The sequence below is a fragment of the Thamnophis sirtalis genome, unplaced genomic scaffold (assembly GCF_051295495.1).
Source record: "Thamnophis sirtalis isolate CommonGarterSnake01/CBP01778 unplaced genomic scaffold, rThaSir2_p1.2 scaffold_5, whole genome shotgun sequence".
Classification (NCBI taxonomy): Eukaryota; Metazoa; Chordata; class Lepidosauria; order Squamata; family Natricidae; genus Thamnophis; species Thamnophis sirtalis.
In genome coordinates, this window is record NW_028261385.1 from 50,681,806 (window position 1) to 50,701,167 (window position 19,362).

At 35.4% G+C, this 19,362-nt stretch overlaps 1 protein-coding gene across 6 annotated transcripts in view; it reads left to right on the top strand.

Moving 5' to 3' along the window:
- The window catches only part of APC (APC regulator of Wnt signaling pathway), an 85,322-nt gene extending 66,417 nt beyond the window's left edge, over window positions 1–18,905 (top strand). For all 6 annotated transcript variants that reach the window (XM_087715806.1, XM_087715810.1, XM_087715809.1 and 3 more), the window contains 7 exons: window positions 1,278–1,656; window positions 3,667–3,762; window positions 5,094–5,233; window positions 5,839–5,916; window positions 6,970–7,086; window positions 8,365–8,579; window positions 9,275–18,905. In XM_087715806.1, the coding sequence (XP_087571932.1) occupies window positions 1,278–1,656; window positions 3,667–3,762; window positions 5,094–5,233; window positions 5,839–5,916; window positions 6,970–7,086; window positions 8,365–8,579; window positions 9,275–15,806 (7,557 nt within the window). In that variant the 3' untranslated portion in view covers window positions 15,807–18,905. The remainder of the gene's footprint in view (window positions 1–1,277; window positions 1,657–3,666; window positions 3,763–5,093; window positions 5,234–5,838; window positions 5,917–6,969; window positions 7,087–8,364; window positions 8,580–9,274) is intronic.
- Window positions 18,906–19,362: the final 457 nt, after the last annotated feature.

The following is a 19,362-nucleotide window of genomic DNA, read 5'->3' on the forward strand; positions in this document are numbered from 1 at the left end:
GGCCCTATGGGCAAACCAAAAGTTTAGGAACGGAAGTCCCTTCCAATTTGTCCATAGGGCCATTTTTCGCCCTCCGGAGCCTTCAGGGAAGCTCCTGAAGCCTCTGGAGGGCCTCTGGAGGGAGCTGTTATCACCCTCCTCAGGCTCCTAGAAAGCCCCTGGAGTCTGGGGAGGGCGAAAAAAACGTGCCAAAAGCGAGGGAAGGTGTCATGCGGCATGCATGCAGGGTTGCGCGCATAGCATTATGGATGTGGCATGGTCATGCATGACCCCCCTGCACTTCCCCCATTTTTGGCACGGGAGCCAAAAAAGGTTAGCCATCACTGGTCTATAGAAACTGTCATTACAACCAATATATTTATATATAAATGTAATATTAACAAACCTGACCAGGCCAACTAGTTTTTATTAATACACTTCAAACCAAATTACTTTTTATATATTTATTTGAATTTTTTATCCCACCTTTATTATTGTTTATGAATAACTCAAGACAGCTAACATCCCTATTATTCCTTCCTCCTCCTATTTTCCCCACTACAACAATCCTGTGAGGTGATTGGGCTGAGAGAGAGTGATTAGGCCAAAGTCAAAGCCCATCTTTTTATGTCTAAAATGGGACTAGAAGCACCAGACCCAAAGGTACTTCGTTCAAAAGGCAACTGGGCTTCTCATCCATGAACTGAAGAAGCTTCTTGGATGAAAAGCAAAATGTCTTCACAGACAAACAAAGAAAATCTAGTTGCTTCTTGAAAAAAGCCCCTTTAGGACAATCATGACCTGGATGACTGATAGACACAAGCATTAGACCAGCCTGGCTGTCTTATTTGTAATAAGTAAAAACTGCTAAGTTTTAACAACTAACCAACTTTTTAATACTTATTTCAATTTTATGAAACGTAGTTAATAAGCCTGTCATGATGCTGTTAATATTTTTAAATGGTATCTGATTATTGCCAAATTAATAGTTTTAATTGAATGCTAATGCATAATTATTTTGGAGTGCTTTGTTTACCCAGATACGTTATTACTACCCAAAAAGGACTGTCCTCTGCCTTTAGCTTTTTAAGTAAGTTTTAATTTGGCACATAAACATGTTATGTTAAGTTATGTTACCTTATGTTACCTTACACTACATCCATCTCTGCCTCTTTGTGTGTATAAACAATATTTATATGTAAATTACTCATATACCACATATAAGTGGAGTCACCCTAGAATATTCATTTTAGTATATGTAATCCACATTAATTGTACAAAAACTATTTGCTTTGCAGGTTGAAATGGTGTATTCACTGCTGTCAATGTTGGGCACTCATGATAAAGATGATATGTCACGAACATTGCTAGCCATGTCTAGCTCCCAGGATAGCTGCATAGCTATGCGCCAGTCTGGATGTCTTCCTCTTCTCATTCAACTTTTGCATGGCAATGATAAAGACTCTGTGTTGTTGGGCAACTCTCGTGGAAGTAAAGAAGCTCGTGCCAGAGCCAGTGCAGCACTACATAATATCATTCATTCCCAGCCTGATGATAAACGAGGCAGACGAGAAATACGTGTTCTCCATCTTCTAGAACAAATCCGAGCTTACTGTGAAACTTGTTGGGAATGGCAGGAAGCACATGATCAGGGCATGGACCAAGATAAAAATCCAAGTATGTTGGTTGCAATTCAGGTTTCAAAACATTTGTGAAGTATTCTTTGGTGTTAACAGCTTTGAACTCTAGCTATTTGTGGAATTTTTTTCCCAAGCAGGCTGTTAGAAATACAAGAAATGGGAATAGGAAAATTTATCTATTTTAGATTGCATCATCTTTGTTATAAAGTATCTTTCTGTGTTGATTGGGAATTTTAACTTCTAAAATTTATTTTGATATGATTAAATTTCTAATACTTCAGCATAAAGTTAAATATGAAATCGCTTGTAATAATTAAATTTTTAGCTGTATGGTAATTGGGAATGCATCGATTAGGTAATTGATAATAGAAACTTGCAACATATCTGTTTGCAGTGATTGACTACTTCAAACATTCGTTTGCACAGAGCAGCAGATAATATTTTTAAAAATCAACATTAGCAATATTTGGATATAATCCAAAAGATGTATATAACTATACTTTTTAGTGATTTCTTGTTACTTTTTTGAACTAGTATTTGTAGAAGAGAGTTGTGTTAGTGTGTGGTATTGCAGTTTGTGAAAGTATATGCCTTCTAATAACATACATTAGATGGAAAAGGTGCTGCCAAACTCCTCCTGATATACTAGCCTCTGAAATTCCATATATGATATGAAAACAAAGATGTAATAATTAAAATCAATTATTACACCAATTGCAGCTCTTCATATCTCAGGACTTTGTGGTTTCCAATGATGCCTCAAATATTTGGAACTCAAAGCTTTCCAAATTTGAAACACCATGTTTCAATTTTAATATAGGCCTTTCAAGTCTGAAGCAATCTGTTTCAGTCTTTCTGGATTTCAGAATACTTATGTTCTGTTGAAACACCAATTCTGAACATGAAACAACTGTTTTGAACTTGAAATGAAGTATTCTGAATTTCAAAATGATTTCCACACTATTATTTAACTTCTAGAATCCATTGAATATCTTCCTGAATGCAAACATTCATTGCGGAAAGGAAGAATTAGCTTTGTGTTACCTATAAAAATTGATAAGAGTTTGCTAATTTTGAAGCACTTAAATGTGAAGTGAAAACTGTGAAATGAAAAATGGTAACATATTCCTATATACCACTAAAAATGGAGAGTTCCTAGGATTGCATAACAGCTTATCTTGGAAACACATGGAAAGCTGCCAGTTTCATGATTTGCATAGAGCATTCCAGGAATTTAAGAAAGTTACTTTGTAATTATGATAATATCCAAATATTTTGTGTTGAGCAAACCTTATCGTCTGTTCATTAGTATCTTTTCTATCCCTCTTTCAATAGCTTAACTGGTTCTCAGTTTTCATACTACTGTCAGCAGTGTAGTTTTACACTACAGGTATCCTTGACTTACGATCACAATGGAGCCCTAAATTTTTGTTGTTAAGTTAGTTTTACCACATTTTATAAACTTGCTTAACATAGTTGTTAGGTGAATCACTGAGTTGCCAACTTAGTAACATGGTTGTTAAGTGAATCTGGCTTTCCCATTGACTTTCCTTGTCAAAAGTTCACAAAAGGTGATCACATGATCTTGGGATACTGCAACCGTCATAAATATGAGCCAGTTGCCAGGTGTCTGTTTTTTATCATGTAACAGATGCTGCAAGGGTCATAAGTTTGAAAAACTGTCCTAAATTCCTTTTTTCAGTGCCATTGTAATATCTAACAGTCATCAATTGAGTAGTTGTAAGTTGAGGGACTACCTTAAATTGAAGTTACATGGAAGTGATTAGGTGTGACAGGCCCTGTTGACCTTGGGCAATAGATATCACATTCTCATTGACAGCAAGTATGGAAGTGCTATAACTGATTGGTTATTCTTCCTGATGCAAAACTGGCAGACTTCAATTTTTTTTCCATTGCAAAAGCTTAGAGAAGTATATCTGTTAAACTGCATTTGTTTAATAAATTGTTTGACAGTGTAACTTTAAAGGTTTTGTTTAATTCTTCAACTGTTACATTAAATTAACATAGTTTTTTTGCTCTGACATAGTGCCAGCTCCAGTTGACCATCAGATCTGTCCTGCGGTATGTGTTTTAATGAAGCTTTCATTTGATGAAGAGCATAGGCATGCAATGAATGAACTTGGTAAGAAAAAAACAACATTGCAGAAAAGGGAAATATTTTTCCTTAATATACAGTTGTTAGAAGAAGGGAGCAGATATATAACTTAATTGATTTCACCTAATAGAATGTTTCTAAATCCACATTAAATCAATGTTTTTATTAGGTTTATTCAGAGTATTGAGAACGGAATACACTTTTTAAAATTCCTTATTATCTGAAAATATACTAATGAAAATGGGGAAATACTGACAGTACAGTAAGATGCACTCATAAGGGGAGAAATATATATCAGGGTTTGTTGGTGCTCTGGCAGTTTCAGTTTGCTCTGAGACATACACTAAAAAGAAAGAAAAAATGCAATTGTTTTGAGTTTCATGTTTAAAAATACAAAATGCAGGAGTTATTTAAGCTAGCTTACTATGGTATTAGAAAAAGATTCAAAATGAAGCTAAACTAAGATTTTATTTTTTAAAAAGCAAGAAATGTAACTTGATCACTTTAGTTAGTATTAGAAGGAAAAATAACTGAATTCTCAGAGATTTTTAGGATCCAATTTTGAATAGCTCCATCTGGTGTTTTTCATATTATACATAAAATGAAGGAAGCTAGCCAAGAGAAAGATTCCAAAATCCATATTAGCATAGTAGGTCTGTTATGCCAACATATAGGTCATACACATATACCTACACATGCAAAAATTGACACCAACATACATAGGGGCTCTTCCACCAATTTAATTCAACTGTTATATTAGCTATTATTTTATTTATATATAATTACTTATTTAATTCTTATATTATCTTGCTTCACTGGCAGTTTCAGCCCAAAGGTTGTACATGCATCAATAACCAGCAGGAGTTTTCAGAGCAGCCACTGAATTTATTCACAGCGTAATTCCCTTGCTTCATATTTACATTTTATATATGTTGGAATGAATGAAAAATTATATAGTCATCCAACCCACACTAGTGACTCCTGGTGGCTTACAAAGATAAAATTTGGAGTTTGGAGCATACAGGAAAATTTGGAGCATTCAATAAAATTTGAAATTTAGAGCACACAAGACACTAATTTATTCTAAATTTTAAAGAAATTATTAAACCTCACAAAATAATATTCATTAGAGTTTCCATTAAATCAATAAATAGAAACTGACCATATATCTGTAATCCAGGATTATAAACCTAAGAAGAGTGATCAGTTTTGTTTCTCTTGTATACAATAAAGCCATAATAATTATTTTTGTTTTTTCTTTCTTTTTCTGTATTAACATTTTTAAGGAAGGAATTTTTGAGAATAAATATACCAATTTACCAAAATATTTCTAACAAATCTTTCAATCATTTTAATAGGGGGTTTACAAGCCATTGCAGAATTGCTACAGGTAGATTGTGAAATGTATGGGCTTACTAATGACCATTATAGTGTCACATTAAGACGATACGCTGGAATGGCTCTAACAAATTTAACTTTTGGAGATGTAGCCAACAAGGTAGGTTTGAATCTCTTTGGATTTATTTCTGTTTATTCTAATAGATGCTGTTGTACTTCACAGATTGATTCTTGCTATTTTAAGTCTTGTTGTAAACTCTGAATCTAGGTGCCATCTGAATCTATCATTAGCAGTTTTCTTCTTGTGTGAACTAATTATAATGAGCTAACATCCAGCTCTTTTTGTTTCATCTTATGCAATGAATGTTGATCTATAATTATATGTTATTTCTGCTTATCCATGAACCATTTTAATTTATATTTGGAAGTGTGCTTGCTTTACTGTGATTTTTTGAGATGTTTATTTCAACCCCCTCCCCCAATTGATTTGGGGAGGAATCTTCCCCCTTTTGGTATTCAATTAGGTTTGGAGTTCTCAACTAAGATGTTCTCTTAAACCTCTCCTAGAAAAAAAACTTGCTTTTAACTTATTATGTTTGTCATTCTCATTTAATTATTACTTTAGTTTTATGAGAAGCCATTAGTGGACTAAATGCAAAAACAGAGAAAAGAATTCTATCTTGAATATCCATTAGATAATGTATCATCAACTGCCAACATACATCTAATTACGTGCTTCATAAAATCTCTCTCTCTTTCAAATAGGCTACTTTGTGTTCTATGAAGGGATGCATGAGAGCTTTAGTAGCCCAGTTAAAATCTGAAAGTGAAGATTTGCAGCAGGTAAACTTCATTGCTCGGGTAGTCTGTTTCTATATATTTATAACTTTCATGCAATGTTTCTTTTTTCCTTCTTTTGTATACTGTAATTTACTATCTGGATCTTCTGGTTTTTCAAAAGTTTTCCCTTTTTATTTTCTTATTTTGTAATCTTTCAATTAGTATATTGAGTGACTTAATTTTTTTAATTTGTTTTTGAAGAAAAAAACAATTGATATGACCAGGGACAACTTTGAGGAGCTACACTAAAGTCACTAAATTGCCAAGCATTAAATGTTATTTTCCTTTTGATTTTTTAAGGAATTCTAAATGAATGTTGAGTTGAACTAATTCATGTCTGAAAGTCAATCAAATAAGATAATATGCTATTAACAAACTATATTAAGGATTTTATTAGGTGCAATTTATTTTCGTATTCTGAGAAATATTTTCTTTTATATTGAATACTTTATGCTAAAATAATTACATTGAAAAAGTTTTCATATTTCATAATAATGTATTAGAACACTTTCATTTACAGATGAATAGTGTAAAAAACATAGAAAAATAGAGATAGAGATTTATAGATACCATTTTATCTCATGGTAAATGTCTATTATTGTCAAGAATTTTTATGATAAATTTAAAAAAGATGATGTTCTACATTTCTGACTCAAAGTCTCAAGCACAGAATTATTTAAAATCAATATACAGTGATACCTCAGTACTCATCATTAATTGGTTCTGGGAGGTACAATGAATACCAAAAACAAAAAATACCAAACAATTTTTCCTATAAAAAAATAGTGTAACGAGTCACAAGACATCCAACACTGGCAAGTTCTAGCTGGTACATTGAGTACCAAACAAATGATGAATACCAGGGGGAAATGTTCATGTCAAATTGCATTGAGTACCAAGAGTTTCAAACCAGTTGAGTATCAAGGTACTACTGTATAAACTAGCATATTAAAATGAATAATAAACTATTCCTCAGAATACCAAATAAGAGTCTATTAAATGCATGGTAATTAAAGCACATTACCTTTTTCTATTATTTCACTGACAATATTATAGGTTATTGCAAGTGTTTTAAGAAATTTGTCTTGGCGGGCAGATGTGAATAGTAAGAAGACACTACGAGAGGTTGGGAGTGTGAAAGCACTGATGGAATGTGCTTTGGAAGTTAAAAAGGTACTGTAGCAAATGAGTGTTTCTTTAGTATTTAAATATATTAAAAAATTCTATTTCCTCGTTTAAGAATAATACATAAAAGAGAGAGTTCAAATAGTTACTTTTGGCAAAGAAGACAATCTTTTATCAGTAATAGTTCCTTGAAAGTGGAAGCTCCTCTGGGAAGGAAGCTAGCAGGAGCAATTGGTTTTAAAAAGTCTTTTCCACTGATGGTACTCTTCTAAATAAACTACACACTAGCCTTTTTTTCCTAATTGTTGTTTTTATTTGTATATTACTTTACAGTAATAGTTTGGAACAAATTTAGTTGGGTGTGGATTAAATTAATTACTTTTGAATCACAGTGAAATAACTGAATATGTTGGGTAAAATTAGTTAGTTACCATAGATTAAAGTCTATTTGAATTTATAAAGTAATTTCCACCTAGTAAATGATATTGATAAATATGCTTAAATTTAAATTGTTACAAAAGCTGATAGGAAGTAACTACCAAAATAAGTACCTTGATTTTGGGGGGACAGGTGCTCTCCCATAAACCTTATAAGGGTAACAATTTGAAATTTTTATTAGTGCTATAATATGTCTACATCTGATAATGTACATGTATGCATAAATGTATTTATTTGTTTTTTCCCGTGCCACAGTGAAGAAGCTATCACTGCATTACTATCAAATAATAAAATGCCTATGGTATATTTCCAATGACATAACAGTAAATGTTATGTACATTTACACATATACAAATTCATTGCATATTTAAATAAAGACACATATTCTGTTTCACATATAGACATAGACTCATACACTGATAAAGTTGCTACATGGTTGCTGCCATGGATAGGGCAGTGGTTTTAAACAAAAAGGGAAGGCGGAAGAGAAGGCCTGCCAAGCATTTGTGAGGGGCATAGAAAATTATTGATCCTGCAGGGCCAACTTATCTACTAATCCACTTATCCACTGATATCTTAAGATGGGGTTTCCAAGCCCTGGGCCATGGCCCACTACTGGCCCATGACCTATTCGCAACCAGGCAGCGGGGCAGCACACACACGTGCACAGCTCAACTTGCAGTTGAGAGCATGTGTATGCACATGCCCCCTGGCCCACCTCTTGCACGAGTTGAGCTGCACACACATGCGCCCCAGTCCTGTCCCATCCCCGCCAGGTTGCCAGGCTACAAAGGTTGAGGACCACTATCTTAAGGTATTTCCTACTGAAATAAAGTTAATGTTTTTTATATAACTAAGAAATCTAAGGTAATGTTTTATTCTCTGCAGGAATCTACGCTGAAAAGTGTATTGAGTGCCTTATGGAATCTATCAGCGCATTGCACTGAGAATAAAGCTGATATATGTGCAGTGGATGGTGCTCTTGCCTTTTTGGTTGGCACACTGACATACCGAAGCCAAACAAATACTTTAGCCATCATTGAAAGTGGAGGGGGAATTCTTCGTAATGTGTCTAGTTTGATTGCTACAAATGAGGACCATAGGTGAGAATACTGTTTTATTGAATTATTTAGTGATCCATTCAATCACAGATATTCTATTAATGATTTGAGGTTGAGGGCAAATTCTGGAATCAGATCTTAACATAATGAATCTTTTATAAGGAGTGGAGGAGCCACTGTTTCAGCAGAGCCCGCTGAGTAGGCCTGTTTCCTTTTCATCCTTCTGTATTAGATTCATATTTCCAGAATAAAATTATTGCATGTGCTGAATATTTAAGTAAAATAGCACTATCAGCATAATATCTGCATGTAATAATTAGGGATATCCACATGGCTATCTCCTTGTCATAGAGCAGTGGTTCTCAACCTATGGGTCTGGAACAACCCTTTCACAGGGGTCATCTAAGACCATCGGAAAACACATATTTTCTATGGTCTTAGGAACCAAGATACCAATTTTATGGTTGGGGGTCACCACAACATGTGGAACTGTATTAAAGGGTCGTGGTATTGGAAAGGTTGAGAACCACTGTCATAGACAATATCTGCCATAATAAGTGATCTTTTGGAAACTATTATTCCCATAGAACTGGTTTGACATTTTTGATTCATTCTTTAAGAGGATTTCTTACTCAGAGTTTACAAGCCATATTATTTAGGAAAAATAACAAGTTGCTATATTTGAGCTTTTTCATGTTGTCAAGGTGATAATTTTTATGCTTACATCTCAATTCCAGGCAAATACTGAGAGAGAATAACTGCTTGCAAACCCTCTTACATCATTTGAAGTCTCACAGTTTGACAATAGTCAGTAATGCATGTGGAACTTTGTGGAACCTGTCTGCACGGAATGCAAAGGACCAGGAAGCGTTATGGGACTTGGGAGCAGTCAGTATGCTCAAAAATCTCATACATTCGAAGCACAAAATGATAGCCATGGGGAGTGCTGCAGCTCTAAGAAATTTAATGGCAAACAGACCTGCAAAATACAAAGATGCTAATATTATGTCTCCAGGTTCAAGCTTGCCATCTCTTCATGTCAGAAAGCAAAAAGCACTGGAAGCAGAATTAGATGCTCAACAATTATCTGAGACTTTTGACAACATTGATAATTTAAGTCCCAAAACATCTCACCGCAATAAACAAAGACATAAACAGAATCTTTACAGTGAGTATGTTTTGGATGGTAATCGCCATGAAGATGGAGTGTGCAGATCAGAAAACTTTAACAGTGGAAATGTGACTGTACTTTCACCATATTTAAATACTACAGTATTGCCTGGCTCCTCCTCATCAAGCAGAGGAAATACAGAGAATTCTCGTTCTGAAAAAGAACGGAGTTTAGATAGGGACCGTGCAGTGGGATTGAACAGCTACCATAACACAGCAGAAAATTCTGGCAACTCTTCTAAACGAATAGGAATACAAATTTCTACTGCTGCTACCCAGATTTCAAAAGCAATGGAGGAAACAGCAAATATGCACATATCACAAGATGAAAGAAGCAGTGGATCTATAACAGAAATTCACAGTTTGTCGGAAGACAGAAATGCTTTAAGAAGAACTTCTACTGCTCACTCACACACAAGTAGTTATAACTTTCCAAAATCTGAGAACAGGGCATGTTCTGTACCATATTCAAAAGTAGAGTATAAAAGAGCTTCTAATGATAGTTTAAACAGTGTCAGTAGCAGTGATGGGTATGGTAAAAGAGGACAAATGAAGCCTATAGAATCTTATTCTGAAGACGAAGAAAGTAAATTTTGCAGTTATGGACAGTATCCTGCTGATTTAGCTCATAAAATACACAGTGCTAATCACATGGACGATAATGATGGGGAACTGGATACTCCAATAAACTATAGTTTGAAATATTCTGATGAACAATTGAATTCTGGAAGGCAGAGCCCATCTCAGAATGAAAGATGGGCAAGACCTAAGCATGAAATAGAAGAAGAAATAAAGCAGAATGAGCAAAGGCAGTCCAGAAGTCAAAGTGGAGCATATCCTGTATATCCTGAGAGTGGTGATAATAAACACCTAAGTTATCAATCAGCTTTTGGACAGCCAGAATGTGTCTCTCCTTTCAGATCAAGAGAATCCAGTAATTCAGAACAAAACAAAGTAGGATGTAATCATGGAATAAATCCCAAAGTCAATCAGTCCTTGTGTCAGGTGGATGATTATGAGACTGATAAGCCTACAAATTATAGTGAGCATTATTCTGAAGAGGAACAGCATGAGGAAGAAGATCATCCAACTAATTACAGCATAAAATACAATGAAGAGGCGCACCATGTGGATCAGCCAATTGATTACAGTCTTCGATATTCAACAGAGGTTCCTCCTGCACAGAAACCATCTTTTTCATTTTCAAAAACTCCATCGGTACAGAGTACTAAAACAGATCATATTTCGTCAAGCAGTGGAAATACATCATCATCTGCTGCATCCAAAAAACATAACCAACTTCATCCAAATTCTGCTCAGAATAGGGCAAATCATACTCAGAAGCCTACATCCTGCAAAGCATCCTCCATTAACCAGGAAACAATACAAACTTACTGTGTAGAAGATACACCAATATGTTTTTCAAGATGTAGCTCTCTGTCATCTTTATCATCAGCTGAAGATGAAACAGGACGTGATCATTCCACACGGGTAGCTGATACTGATAACTTTCTGAAGATAGTTGGAATGAAAGAAAACAGTGGGAATCTGTCAACAGCAGTAACAACTAATGAAACCTCATTAGCTTCCCAGCATCTTAGAACAAAATCAAATAGACTTCAGACTTCCACTGTTTCTTCCTCTGATTCAGCAAGACATAAAGCTGTTGAGTTTTCTTCGGGTGCCAAGTCTCCTTCAAAAAGTGGTGCCCAAACTCCCAAGAGCCCACCAGAACATTATTTACAGGAGACTCCGCTCATGTTTAGCAGATGTACCTCTGTGAGTTCCTTGGATAGTTTTGAGAGCCGTTCAATTGCTAGCTCTGTTCAAAGTGAGCCATGTAGTGGGATGATAAGTGGTATAATAAGCCCAAGTGATCTTCCAGATAGTCCTGGGCAGACAATGCCACCCAGCAGGAGTAAAACTCCACCACCTACCCAAGTGCCCCAAGTAAAGAGAGAAGCAGCCAAAGCAAAAGTATCCAACACTGAAAAGAGAGAATCTGGACCAAAACAAACAGCTGTAAATACAGCTGTTCAAAGGGTGCAGGTAATGCAAGATGCTGACACTTTGTTACACTTTGCAACAGAAAGTACACCAGATGGATTTTCTTGTTCATCAAGTCTGAGTGCTTTAAGTCTTGATGAACCGTTTATACAGAAAGATGTGGAATTGAGAATAATGCCTCCTGTGCATGAAAATGATCATGTAAATGAAGCAGAACTTGAACAATCAAATGATACAAAGGATAATATAGAAAAAGATACAAAAGAATCCACTGAAATAGAGAAAGATATTCTAGATGATTCAGATGAAGATGATATTGAAATATTGGAGGAGTGTATTATTTCTGCTATGCCAACTAAGTCTTCACGTAAAGCCAAAAAGCCTTCGCAGGTAACTGCTTCTAAAATACCTCCACCTGTAGCCAGAAAGCCAAGCCATTTGCCTGTATATAAACTTCTTCCTTCTCAGAGCAGATTACATTCCCAAAAGCATGTTACATTTACCCCTGGTGATGACATGCCACGTGTTTATTGTGTTGAGGGAACACCAATAAATTTTTCAACAGCTACATCTCTGAGTGATCTAACAATAGAATCACCTCCAAATGAACTGGCCAGTACAGGGATTGCTGTTTCAGGAATTGAATCAGCTGAAATTGAAAAGAGGGATACAATTCCCACAGAAGGAAGAAATACGGAAGATGCTCAAAGGGGAAAAAGCAGCTCAACTGTTGGGTTGAATGATGACAAAACAGAGGAAGGTGATGATATTCTTGCAGAATGTATTAATTCTGCTATGCCAAAAGGGAAAAGTCACAAACCTTTCAGAGTGAAAAAGATAATGGATCAGATCCAGCTAGTGTCTACACCATCCTCAAATACTAAAAATCAACTAGAAATAGAGAAAAAGAAACCAACGTCACCAGTAAAGCCTATGCCACAAAGCAATGAGTACAGAGCACGCTTAAGAAAAAATGTAGAATCAAAAAATAATTTTAGCAGTGAAAGAAATAATGAGAATAAAGAGACAAAGAAGCAGACTCTTGAAAATAATTCAAAAGATTGTAATGATAAACTTCCAAATAATGAAGAGCGTACAAGAGGAAACTTTGCATTTGATTCTCCCCACCACTACACTCCAATTGAAGGAACCCCATATTGTTTTTCTCGAAATGACTCTTTGAGTTCCTTGGAATTTGATGATGATGTAGATCTTTCAAAAGAAAAGGCAGAACTGAGAAAGGGGAAAAACAATGAAATTGAAGCCAACTCCAATACAGAATATAGTTCAAATCAGCAATCAGTCACTATACCACAAGCTGGCCAAAAGCACTCTTCAACTGGAAGAAATCACCCCAAACCTTTGGGGCAAAATCAGACCTCTTTTTGTCCATCAGCCAAAGACATTACATCTACAGATGAAAAAACGCAGAATTTTGCAATAGAAAATACACCTGTTTGTTTCTCTCGTAATTCCTCTCTCAGTTCTCTCAGTGATATTGATCAGGAAAACAACAATAGCAAAGAAAGTGAACCTGTAGAACAGATAGAACCACCTGAGAAACACATAGAGCCAACTAGAGCACCAGTTTCTGGATATGCTCCTAAATCATTTCATGTGGAAGATACACCTGTATGCTTTTCAAGGAACAGCTCCCTTAGTTCTCTTAGTATTGATTCAGAAGATGATCTTTTGCAGGAATGTATTAGTTCAGCCATGCCTAAAAAGAAAAAGCCATCAAGGTCAAAGGGGGATAATGAAAAATTTAGTTCTAGAAACACTGGAGGCATTTTAGCAGAAAATCTCACATTAGATTTGAAAGATATACAAAGGCCTGATTCAGAGAACGGTTTCTCACCCGATTCAGAGAACTTTGATTGGAAAGCTATTCAAGAAGGTGCAAATTCTATAGTTAGCTGTTTACATCAAGCTGCTGCAGCAGCATCACTATCTAGACAAGCTTCCTCAGATTCAGATTCAATCCTTTCATTAAAATCAGGAATTTCCTTAGGATCACCATTTCATCTTACACCAGATCAAGAAGAAAAACCTTTTACTTGTAATAAGGGTCCAAGAATTATTAAACCAGGAGATAAGAGTACACTGGAAAATAAGAAAAATGAGTGTGAAAGTAAAGGAATTAAAGGAGGAAAGAAAGTTTATAAAAGCATGATTACAGGTAAAGCTCGTTCTAATTCTGAACTTACAAGTCATTTAAAACAGCCCTTGCAAACAAATATGCCCTCTATTTCCCGAGGAAGAACAATGATTCATATTCCTGGAGTTCGAAATAGTTCTTCAAGTACAAGTCCAGTTTCTAAAAAAGGACCACAACTTAAGAATGCAGCATCCAAAAGTCCTAATGAAAGCCAAAGTTCTACTAGCTCTCCAAGAGTTGTCAAACCGTCTATGAAATCTGACCCAAGCCCTATATCTAGACAGCCATCTCAACAGGTTATTTCAAGTAAAGGGCCTTCTAGATCAGGATCTAGAGACTCTACACCCTCTAGACCACAACAGCAACCATTAAGCAGGCCACTGCAGTCTCCTGGCAGAAACTCAATTTCACCAGGTAGAAATGGCATAAGTCCTCCCAATAAGCTTTCCCAGCTGCCAAGAACAGCATCGCCAAGTACAGCTTCCAATAAGTCATCAGGTTCAGGAAGAATGGCATACACATCACCAGGCAGACAAATGAACCAGCAAACTGTAGCGAAACAAACAGGATTGCCTAAAAGTACCAGTGGAATTCCTAGAAGTGAATCTGCCTCAAAAGGATTAAATCAAAATTCTAATATCAGTGGATCAAATAAAAAGACTGAGTTATCTAGAATGTCATCAACCAAATCAAGTGGGAGTGAATCTGACCGATCAGAGAGACCTGTTTTAGTACGTCAGTCAACTTTTATTAAAGAAACCCCAAGTCCTACTTTAAGAAGGAAATTAGAAGAGTCTGTCTCCTTTGAATCTTTGTCACCTTCTAGACCAGACTCTCCAACCCAGTCCCAAACACAGACTCCAGTTTTAAGTCCATCGCTTCCTGACATGTCTTTATCTGCTCACTCAGCCATCCAAGCCAGTGGCTGGAGAAAATTACCTCCTAACCTGAGTCCATCTTTAGAATACAGTGATGGGAGGCCAACAAAACGGCATGACATAACTCGATCTCATTCTGAGAGTCCATCCAGATTGCCAATTAACAGATCAGGAACATGGAAGCGTGAACACAGTAAACATTCTTCATCACTTCCTCGTGTAAGTACTTGGCGAAGGACAGGAAGTTCTTCCTCAATTCTTTCAGCTTCTTCAGAATCCAGTGAAAAGGCAAAAAGTGAGGATGAAAAGCAACATGTAACTTCTTTTTCTGGACTCAAACAAGGTAAAGAAAATCAAGCACCAACCAAAGGGACTTGGAGAAAAATAAAGGAAAATGAAATTCCTCAAATAATGACAAGTCCTCCTCAGAATATGTCACCCAGTCCCACCAATGGTGCTGATTCAAAAACTCTAATTTATCAGATGGCCCCTGCGGTCTCTAAAACAGAGGATGTATGGGTGAGGATTGAGGACTGTCCTATTAATAATCCAAGGTCTGGAAAATCTCCAACAGGAAATAGTCCCCCCATTATTGACAGTGGTTCAGAGAAAAGTAGCATAAATAATAAAGATTCAAAAGATCTTCATGGAAATGTTCCTATTCGCACCATGGGTTTAGAAACGCGATTGAATTCATTTACCCAATCTGATGGTCCAGACAAGAAAGGAACTGAAACTAAAATTGTTCTAAGCAGCTCTACAGCTGCCCCAGAGACTAGTGAAAACACTCTGACTGAGCGCACACCATTTAGTTCTAGCAGCTCAAGTAAACACAGCTCACCAAGTGGTGCTGTTGCAGCACGTGTGACGCCTTTTAACTATAATCCAAGCCCCAGAAAAAGTAGTATAGATAACAGTTCTGTTCGACCATCGCAGATACCAACACCAGCAACTAACAGTACAAAAAAACGAGACTCAAAGACTGAAAGTACAGATTCGAATGGTGCACAAAGCCCTAAACGCCATTCAGGGTCTTATCTGGTGACTTCTGTTTAATGGAAAATTAACAATGTATTGATTTATGTGGATTTTTAAAAAATAAAGCAGCAAAATTGTGGTTAGCCCCTCTTTTTTTTGTAAATAGGTTTGATTCTTGTAGAGGGTTCTTGTTCTGGAAGCCATATATAATATTCTTTGTCTTCACTAATATTTGAGGGATTCCCAATTGATAATTTAGCAATAAAATTGCTAAAATAATTATATTTGTACAGTATATTTTACATATATTTAATTAACATCCCATACCTTTATAATTGTTTTGATGGGTTGGGGGAATTTAGAAAGATGAAAAACAGATTAAAATAAATAATTCTATTAATATATCACTCACTTCTAGAGTTGCAAAATGGCTAAATAACTTCAGGGAAAAATTGGTATTTATGCCAAAAAAGAAAAACCCTCCACCTTAGTATTTGTGAAGCCACTAACCTTTTAATTAATCATGTGGCTGTGAAATTCACAGTAATATGGTTTCTGCTGAACAAGCCTTTTATTCCTGCATGGATAGAACTGATGGTTCATTTTCTGAAATGATAATTAACATTTCTGTGGTCACATAATGTGCATAGTTATAGTGAGATGAATACATTTTGGTTTTTGTGCTCTGCAAAAAAGAAAAAAGGACATATGTGTATGTGTAAACCTTGAACAAAATTATTTTACCAGAACTAGATTTTAACTGACAGTAGATAGGATTTTTGCTATGCTGTAACTTGTTGTATATTCTGGTATTTGAGGTAAGATGGCTGCTCTTTTATTAATGAGGCACAGGTGAAGTCTCAACAAAATTAAATGACAGAATAAATTATTGCTGTATGTACATTTTGTTGTGTGTTACTTTTGCAGTACATAACAATCAATGTTTAATTTTAATATGTTTAAGAAATCCTTTTTGTATTATGCATTTCCTCAAAAAGCGTGTTGGGAACAATAATTATTCTACTGAAGTCAGTGGAAACATTCTTACAAATTTGAATGGGTCTGTGTTATATCCACTGCCTAATACAGTCGCACACTGGTTTTCTTCCAATTTCTAATAGCTGTTTTTATGTATCAGCTGCAGCTTTAGGATATAGCATTAGTGTTTTCAGCTGAAATGTTTGTTGGTTCCTCCAGTTAAGAAAAGAGGCTAAAAAAAGTACTTCCATACGTATGCCCGAAGGCATAAATTTCCTATTGCACAGCCTACAGTGCTTTCAATATACAAATACAACATGGTAAGTATTGAGAATGAAAATTGTTTAAAAATTTTTTTTTCATTTGGTTAATGCACTAGAAACTAATGTACTAAATTTTAGTGTCTTGTAGAAAATAAGATTTGTATATTAAACTGCTCTGGACAAACCAACTTGGTATTTACATATATTTTACTTTAGAGACCTTCCGTGGACTGTTTACAACAGAAGTACTCTACTAAGTGCCTCTATGCAGAAATAGCAACATGTGTGTGCACATTGTTAATTAAAACAGTAGTAAGCAAGTCAAATGTGTATCTCAAGCAGATTTTCGTCATTACAATCCTGTTCATGATTATTTGACAAGTTCAATATCTGTTTACCGATGTTCTCAGATAATCCAGTTTAATCTGCAAATGAAATCAATGCTTAAAATGTATGGATGCTACAACAACTATTCTAGTACCAGTTTTACTTTTTCAGACCAGATAATAACCTCTGTATTAAGCTAGATTGACAGCAACATTTTCAAGTGATTGATGGCCAAATTCACACAAAACGGGAAACTAGATCTGAGAAATGGTCACAAATATCCCTTCTACTTATTTCTCTCTATTTTCTCTTCTTACACATGATAAAAATGTGGGGGAAAAGAAAAGTTAAACAATTTAAGGTTTTACAGTGCCCAACTTTAAATCACTGCATAAAGCCTTAAATTGTTATTGCTGTTATTAAGGTTAGCAAAAAAAAAAAAAAAACCAATGTTGCAAACTAATGATTTAAAGTATTTTTATATTAAGGATAGTTGAGATTAATTGCAACTTGTCTAGGCCTTGACATAATGATACACTAGCCATGGTAGGAATTCTAGGGATTTTTCTTGGGCATTTGGAACTACAGCTCCTGCAGCCATTTGCCATTGATCATAGTAACAAGGATTGATGAAGTCCAAAGTACCTAACGAGTATCAGGTTATGTACGGTGGCTTAGCCTAAAACAGAAATAAGAGCTTCTAAAGTCATGGTTATACTGGAAGAGGAGACAGCAATCTAGGCCTTGTAACAGTAAGTTGGTTTAGCATTACATAATTGTATCTTATGATGCAGCCTCTATTCCACTTGTTTTTTAAAAAATGCACACACATAGGTTGGCATTTAGCCCAATAATACTAATCCTAACATTACTAAGACCACAAAAATAACTAATTTAAATTCAAGTATGATAAAAGAATAGATGTACCGTAATTCCCCATTACTGATTCTCCGTCAAAAAGATTATACATATTTATTTCTTGTACTTTTTGCCTTTTAACAGGGCATATTTATTGGCATACCATATTGGTAGAATATCTTATGTGAACACAAGGCCTGCTTATCATATATATAATCTTTGTGATGGATTAATGTATATGTTTCAATGTACTTTTTGTGAGGCATCTTATGTGGATCAATAAACAGGATCAGTACGCAGTATGGTTCATCTCAATTTATCTTTAAATCACTTGTTGTATAAAGACAATAGGAAAACATAACAGGAAAAGCCCATCATGTACCCCTGTCTTTGCTGACTATTAAATTTTAATTTAGCATCTGGAGGTCACTAATGTTGTCATATTTGTACTTGCTGATTACTGCTATTTTGCTTCTACTGAAATTAATCACTAACTTGTAAAAGTGATGCGCCGTGCAGTATGGATAGAACCAAGTCAAGAAATTAAGACAACGTTTTTTTAAAAAGTTGACAGATTCATTTAAAGCTTTTTGGCTTCTTTCTGCAGTTTTGCTAATGAGAATTGTACTAATTTTCTCCACTTCCTTAATTGTGAGTTGATGTATAAGACAAGAGCTTTTCTTTTGTAATTTAATTCTCACACTGAAATAAACAAATTATTTGACAAACCAAGTGCATCTTTTTAACAAAATGTTCCAGAAAACGTGCATGTATTATTGTGTCTGTTTTTTATTGACATGAAGCACTTTCATTTCCAATATATTAAATATATAAACATACAGAAGAAAATATGAATGAATTCACCATGCATTACATGGAAATTCTAGAAGGCAATATTTTCAATATTAATCTAAAATAAAGAACATGGGGGTGTAACCTCAAACTGACAGAAGGGAAATTCAAAAGCAATGTTAGAAAGCATTAATTCACATTAGTGGTGGGATTCAACTGGTGTAACAACTGGCTCACTGAGTGTGCGCTTTGCATGCGCACACACCAGGCACATGCTTCACACGTGTGCACTGTTTGAAAACAGCTGTAAAACTTACCTTCTACTGCAGCCCCAGTGAATAAAACAGCTGAGGCACAGCAATCTGCTCTGCCATGCCTATCAGCTGGGCTTCAAACAAAGGAAATATAGGACAGAC